The following is a 7,849-nucleotide window of genomic DNA, read 5'->3' as shown; positions in this document are numbered from 1 at the left end:
CGCTTAGCAAAATACTTTCTAGCTCTCTCCATGTCATTGCAAATGACAAGATTTCATTCTTGTTGTGGGTAAATAATATTCCATCACATATACGTAAATTAAAAGCTTCTGCACAGTGAAAGAAACAATCAACAAGGGCGCCTGGGTGGCTCAGTGGGTTAAGCTGCTGCCTTCGGCTCGGGTCATGATCTCAGGGTCCTGGGATCGAGTCCTGCATTGGGCTCTCTGCTCAGCAGGGAGCCTGCTTCCTCCTCTCTCTCTCTCTCTCTCTCTCTCTGCCTGTCTCTCAGCCTACTTGTGATCTCTGTCAAATAAATAAATAAAATCTTTTTTAAAAAAAAGAAACAATCAACAAAACTAAGAGGTAACGTACAGAATGGGAGACAATGTTTGCAAATGACCTATCTGACAGCGGGTTAATATCCAAAATATATAAAGAACTTCAACATCCCCAAAGCAACTAATCCAGTTAACAAACGGGCAGGAGATATGAATAGACATTTTCCGAAGAAGAGGTACAGACTCAAGACAAGATGCTCAACATCACTGCTTATCAGGGAAACCATATAAATCAAAACTACAATGAGCTGTCACCTCCCACCTGTCAGGGTGGCCAGAATCAACTCCACAGGGACTAACAGGGGCTGGCAAGGATGCAGAGAAGGGGAGCCTCCTACGCTGTTGGTGGACATGAAGTTTGTCCGGCCACTGTGGAAAACAATGTGGAGGTTCCTCCCTACCTCTTTTTCCATGATACCTTCTTCTAGAATATCAACTTAGCTCATGCTGGCAATCACTCACTGGATCCCTCTGGGGCCAGGTATATCCTGGAACAACTTGGGATTTCAGACAATTCTATAGGAGACTATTTTCTCACACTAACATGGGCATTACACGAATATTTTCACAGAAAAATAGATGACTCAAGACTATAAAGTGTGGTTTTAGTTCTACTTGTCATGTGCTGAAATCTAGCGAGATCAAAAAATAAAAACCACAGTTTTCAATTCTATATTGGTCTATTTATTGTTTTCTGACTGTTCTGGCCCAGCGCCACCTTTCTGTAGCTTTACGCCTTATTTCTGATATGTGTCTCCATCTTTTGCCATATCGCAACCATCTGAAATACTGTTTTTCTAGCAACTTCTCAGAATGGAGAAAAGGATCTAAGACCATCGGAACAAATGAGAGAGACCCAAGAAGAACTCATCGTCTGCCACCGTGAGAGCAGCAGAAACTGGAAAACGCGAGCAGCAAACCTGTTCCGAGCCTCCTTCCTTGCCTCCTTCCTTGTGTGCTCAGAGCCTGCCACTGGCCGTGACCCCGGACAGAGCCGCTGGCGCTGAAGCACCCGAGGTTCTGCTCTCCCCGTCGGGTGCTTTGGCCCAGGTGGGCCTGGAACCTCCGTATCTAACTCAGCTGTCAGGTGGGCGCGCCGCGACCTCCTCTGCAGACCGCGAGACGCTGCTGGCGCGCGAAGAGAGTCAGGCCCGTCGCGGCGCGCGGTCGTCCGCCCGGAACAGCGCCCAGATGTGTGCGACGCGGACCCACCCGCCGCTGTCACGCGCACCTGCCCCTTCGGGTGGGCTCTGGACCCCAGACTCAAGTCAGAACGTCCACAGGACGCGCTCATCCGCACGGACCGCCCCGCGCCTCCCGAGAACACTCGGGACGTAGCAGGGCGGCGCGCGCGCCCCCATCCGGCCACTGCCCCGCGCGCGTCTCCGTGTCTCGGGGCGCGGAGGCGTGGCCCCGGCTCCACGCGCCCGCGCTCGGGGCTCCCAGCGCGTCCGCCTGCAGGAGGAGTTCATGCAAACCGAGGACGCCCGCTTTCTCACGCCGTCCGTCTCTTCCGTAGAACTAGACCCAGCCGAGTCTGCGGCGGCTGCTTAAAACTGGCAACAAATGGATCCCTTGCTTCTCATCTCGCCTGCTGTCCGCTTTGGAAGTTCACGTCTGGGCACGCTAGAAGGTTCGGGAAGGGCCGCGAGCGAGCGGACCCGCCTGCGCACAGCTCTCCCCTCTGCGCGCCCAAGATCTGAGTCCAGCATCCGGCCGCCCGCCCGATCAGGCCACGGAGCTGCCATCATAGGAACAGGGACTCCAGACTCTCTTCCTCCAGCCTACCAGGGCCGCGTGGTCTGGCTCTTGACCTGACCTTGTCACACAGGTTGCTCCTGGCTCACCCTGCAGCATCCTCCCTAACCCAGTCATTCCCGCTAAAGTCCCGCAAGTGCTTTCCTGCTTCAGCACCTCTGCCCTCGCCCCACCTCTGCTTACCCTGCTTTCCCGGAAGTTGGCACGGTTCACTTCTGCTTCATTCAGGCTTATCTCCAGCTCGCTTCTTTAAGGAGGACTTTGCTTGCCAAGTGGCACGTCAACTCACAAGTACTGTCTACAGGCATCGTGCTAGGTTCCCGGGGCGCAGCAGAAAACCAGAAATAGGATGGAATTCTAGTGGGTAGAAATAAATGACCAAGGAACACAGCAGGGATGTCCACTGTCACCAGTGTTGTTCAACACAGGATTAGAGGGCCTAGCCTCAGCAATCAGACAAAAAAAAAAAAAAAAAAAAACAAAAACAAAAACAAAAACAAAAACACACACATAAAAGACATCCATATCGGCAAGGAAGTCAAACTCTCACTCTTTGCAGATAACATGATACTTTATGGAGAAAACCCAAACACTCACCCCAAAATTACTAGGACTCATACAGGAATTTAGCAAGATGACAAGATATGAAATCAATGCACAGAAATCAGTTGCATTTCTATACACCACCAGCAGGACAGAAGAAAGAGAAATTAAGGAGTTGATCCCATTTACAATTGCACCCAAACCATAAGATACCTAAGAATAAACCTAACCAAAGAGACAAAGTATCTGTACCCAGAAAACTATAGAACACTTATGAAAGAAATGGAGGAAGACACACCAAGAAATGGAAAAACATCCCATGCTCATGGCTTGGAAGCATAAACATTATTAAAATATCTATGGTACCTAGAACAATCTACACTTTCAATGCAATCCCTATCAAAATCCCATTGATATTTTTCACAGAGCTGGAACAAACAGTCCTAAAATTTGTAAGGAAACAGAATAGACCCCAAATAGCCAGAGGAATGTCAGAAAACCAAAGCTGAAGGCATCAGAGTTTTGGACTTCAAGGTGTATTACAAAGCTGTAATAATCTAGATAGTATGGTACTCACAAAAACAGACATATACATTGATGAAACAGAAAAGAGAATCCAGAAACAGACCCTCAACTCTATGGTCAACTAATTTTCAACAAAGCAGGAAAGAAAATTCAGTGTAAAAAAGACAATCTCTTCAACAAATGGGTGCTGGGAAAATTGGACAGCCACATGCAGAAGAATGAAACTGGACCATTCTCTTATCCCACACACAAAGTTAAACTCACAATGGATGGAAGACCTCAGTGTCAGACAGGAATCCATCAAAATCCTAGAGGAAAACACAGGCAGTAACCTTTTCTACCTAGGACATGGCAACTCTTTGCAAGACATGTCTCCAAAGGCAAGGGAAACAAGAGGGAAAAATTTTTATTTTTTAAAATTTTTAAACATTTTTTAAAAGATTTTTATTTATTTTGACAGAGAGAGATCACAATTAGGCAGAGAGGCAGGCAGAGAGAGAAAGGAGGTAGCAGGCTTTCCGCAGAGCAGAGAGCCCTCAAATCCATTCTAACCAGGTGATCACGACATTGACTGCAGTCCTTCACTGGGGTAGGTAATCAGTTCCCTCCCATAAAAAACGAGGCCCTCAAACTGAGAACCTTCAAATGGTCCTTCCAGTCCTAACTTTCCTTTCCTAGAGTAGAAGAATAATTTCCTTTTCCTCTCTGCCAACGTGTTTCCAGACAAGTAAAATGAAAATGTCACCCCAAATCCCAGGAGAGGGAGAATACAACATGACTCCCAGCGTCAGCTTACCTGGGAAGCTGAGTCTGTTCTACGACTTCCTGCTGGGAGGCCTTGGGAAACAAATGGACTCTTTGATCTTTAGTTTTCACATCTGAAAGATGGGATCATTGGTGATTACTTCTCAGCCTGTGGAGATCCCTGTAAAAGGCAGAAGCCAGAGAGGGATTGGCCTAAAGGTCATCTGTGCTGTGAATTTGGGATGGTGCCAGGGAAGGTTCTGGGACAGAACGGGACTCATGGAACTCTCAAACAGACCAGGGACATGTTTCCTAAATAGGGCAGCCTCAGACGGGGCACCAGTAGGTGGTAAAATCAGGCAGAACTGGTTTGGAAAAAAAAAAAAAAAATCCCAGTGTCCTCACTTTGTGCTCGTAGCCCCAGAGAACCTCAGCGATCTTCTTCGGAGAAGAAGGCACCACGCATTAACATTCTGGACTAGACGGTGACATTCCACTGTTTTGGAGCAAAGACCATTTCCTGCTGTGAACCAGGAGGAAAATCTTCCTTTTGTTGTGATAGGTAACGCAGACACCAACAATACAAAGACAAAAGTAATAAGATGAAAAAAGAAATGCCTATCTTCCTTTGGTTTATTTGAGGGCAGGATCTTAAAAGGTCTCCCTGCCCGGTCCATTCCCCTGTGGCTTGTGTTTCTTCTGAGGCCTCCCTGGACTCATCGACCCTGGGGCTGGTGATCTGGTCAACGTCTGGTTCCCGGCTCCTGCTGAGGAGCGTGACGCCTGAAAGTCCCCTCCAGTGCTCCAGGTTTTGAATGAGCACGTGGAGAGCCATGACAAACCTGGCAGTGTACTGCTTTGCTAGGGTCTGCGGTTAGAGCTCTGAGTGACATAGACCCCACCTCTTTCCTCAAGGGGCTTACAGTCCAGTTGGAGAGACGTTGCACAACTGAACAAGCATGCAAGTAATTTCATTCACTCACTCATTCAAATCCCAGTATCATCAACACCCAGTGTTAGATTTGTCTCAGGCATACAATATAGCGATTCAGCACTTCTCTACATTACTCAGTGCTCGTCACAAGTGCACTCCCGAATTCCCTTCATCTATTTCTCCTGTCCCTCCACTCGCCTCTGACAACCTCCAGCTAGTGCAAATAATTTAAAATAAATGAAATTAACAACAATCACTCTGGAAGGAAGGAAGGGGTTGCAGGGGTAAGGAATAATGGCATCGGGTCTAATAGGAGATTTTCTAAGGATAAGACATTGAAAAACTCATGCCAAGGATGTCAAGGATTCCCCGAAATGGGAAAAACAAGAATGGAGAGAAGGCTGTTTCAGAAAGAAGGGACTTTGTGTGGGAATTATTTCAGGCTGGAAGGATGTTGGAGTATTTGAGGAAGTAAAAGGGCACCTATGGGGCTCCAGTGGGTATGAGAAAAGGAGCCATGGCATGAGTTAAAACTGAAGTAATTGGCAAGGAACAGAAAATTGGGGGCTTGAGAGCCATGGTAGGACATGTGATGTTTATTCTAAGGATAATGGGAATGTGTCAAGGGCTTTAAGCAGTGGAGTAACCCTTTATGATTGATGATTTTGAAAGACCCCCCCCCCCCAGCAGCTGTGCAGAGATGAAGCAAGAGTGGAGGGAGAGAAACAAGATATGAGTTTATTTCGTTTACTTGGTGGTATAAAGGCTTGGATCTTTAGGAAGGCAAGCTGTGAAGAGAAAGATGTGCAAAATATATCATAGATGTGTTTGTTCTAAGATAGAGAGGTCCCTGGAGACGGGCAACATGAACAGAGTCGGGGAGTTTGTCTTGCTGGGCTTGTCCACCAGGGCGGACATAAGGGATGTCCTGTTTGCTGTCTTCCTGAGCCTCTACACGCTGACCCTCCTGGAGAACACGCTCGTCATCTACCTCGTGTGCAGTCACAGCGAGCTCTGCAAGCCCATGTACTTCTTCCTGGGCAACCTCAGCTGCCTGGAGATGTGCTACGTGTCAGTGACCGTGCCCAGCCTGCTCGTGGGGCTGCGGACCGGTCCCTGCCATGTGCCCTTCACAGCCTGCATGACCCAGCTCGTCTTCTTCATTTCCCTCACCTGCATGGAGTGCACCCTCCTGGCATCCATGGCCTATGACCGCTACGTGGCCATCTGCCGCCCACTCCATTATCCCCTGCTCATGAGGCCCCGAGTCTGCCTGGGCTTGGCCCTGTCCTCATGGCTTGGGGGGCTGCTGGTCTCGGTGGCCAAGACGACATGCATCGCTAGCCTGTCCTACTGCGGTCCCAACGTCCTCAACCACTTCTTCTGTGACGTCTCCCCTCTGCTCAACCTGTCTTGCACTCATGTGGCCCTGACCGAGCTGGTGGACTTCATCTCTGCCATCGTCATCTTCTGTGGGACACTGTTGGTAGCACTGGCCTCCTACTCCGCCATCGGGGTGGCCGTGCTCCGCATGCCGTCAGCCGCCGCCCGGCGCAAGGCCTTTTCCACCTGCGCCTCCCACCTGGTGGTGGTGGGCATCTTCTACTCAGCAGCCCTCTTCATCTACTGCCGTCCCAGCCGCATCAAATCCATGGACCTCAACAAGGTGCTGTCCGTCGTCTACACGGTGCTCACACCCATGTGCAACCCCGTCATCTACTGCCTGCGGAACAGGGAGGTACACGCGGCGCTTCGGAAAACTCTCCACTGACCTTGATTCGGGTCTCGGGTCATGGAACCTCTCTCGTCTCCGGACTGAAGATCGGCCATGGCCACGAAATTCCACACAGAATACCGGAAGGTGGAAGAAAAGCTGAAGGACTATGTTTCCCATCTAATAAACAAGGAGTTCACGTCAATGAAGAACAAAGTCTGAATTACCCACGGGAAAAGTGAATAATGTCTATGAGAAAGCGGGTCATCACAGATGAATGACAAGTGACTGGTAAACTCACACGACAAGATGGTCCACCTTATTAGTAAACCAAGAAGTGCAAATTTAACCCCATCATTTCATTCCTAGAATGAGAAATGCTTAGGGATATTTCTATATGTCCCCACAAGTAGAGCTAGGTCACAGATATGGAGATATTTATGGCATCTTTGTGATGAAAAGAGAATTAGAAACAGCCTAATATCCATCCACAATGAATGGAATAAATACATTACATACATTCGGAGATAAACACTGGGGCTGTAAATAAAAGGAAATAGACATATGTTTGACATGGTGATATGCTGATACATATATGTAAAATAAAAATTAAGGCAAGGCTTTTATTTCAATCCCTTTGGACTATTACCTATCTATCTTCTTTTTTTTTTTTTAAGATTTTTTCATTTATTTGACAGAGAGAGAGAGAGATCACAAGTAGGCAGAGGCAGGCAGAGAGAGAGGGGGAGGAAGCAGGCTCCCTGCGGAGCAGAGAGCCCGATGCAAGGCTCGATCCCAGGACTCTGGGATCATGACCTGAGCGGAAGGCAGAGGCTCCAACCCACTGAGCCACCCAGGCGCCCCTATCTATATTCTTTTTAAAAGGATATATTTATTTTTTCTTTATTTAAGAGAATGTGTGCAAGTGCAAGTGGAGGGGAGAGTTAGAGAGAGAGAACCAAGCAGACTCCACGCTGACCGTGGAGCACAACCTCACCACCCTGAGATCATGACTTGAGCTCAAGTCAAGAGTTGGATGTTTAGCCAATGGAGCCATTCACGTATCCAACCTATCTATATTCTTAGTAGTGCCTTTCTAAAAAAGATTTTATTTTTTTTATTTGAGAGAGAGGGGGGATGAGCATGGAGGAGGGGTACAGGGAGAGGGAGAAGCAGACTCCCCACCGAGCAAGGAGCCTGAACTGGGGCCCCATCCTGGACACTGGGACCACAACCTGGGCTGAAGGCAGATGCTTAGCCAAGTGAGCCATCCAGGTGACACAATAGTGCCT

General features: G+C 48.4%; 1 protein-coding gene across 1 annotated transcript; it reads left to right on the top strand.

Annotated features, from left to right (window-relative positions):
* Window positions 1-5,645: 5,645 nt before the first annotated feature.
* On the top strand, window positions 5,646-6,614 carry LOC131817655 (olfactory receptor 6Z7-like). The gene has a single exon (XM_059151196.1). The coding sequence runs from the start codon at window positions 5,646-5,648 to the stop codon at window positions 6,612-6,614; it is 969 nt and encodes a 322-aa protein (XP_059007179.1).
* The last annotated feature ends 1,235 nt before the right edge of the window (window positions 6,615-7,849 follow it).

This window comes from Mustela lutreola, chromosome 16 (assembly GCF_030435805.1).
Source record: "Mustela lutreola isolate mMusLut2 chromosome 16, mMusLut2.pri, whole genome shotgun sequence".
NCBI classification, from domain to species: Eukaryota; Metazoa; Chordata; class Mammalia; order Carnivora; family Mustelidae; genus Mustela; species Mustela lutreola.
This window is presented reverse-complemented; position numbering and strand designations above follow the sequence as displayed.

What these genes read in the sequence shown, in the direction of transcription:
- LOC131817655 (XM_059151196.1), top strand. Translation starts at nt 5,646, where the DNA reads ATGTGCAAAATATATCATAGATGTGTTTGTTCTAAGATAGAGAGGTCC.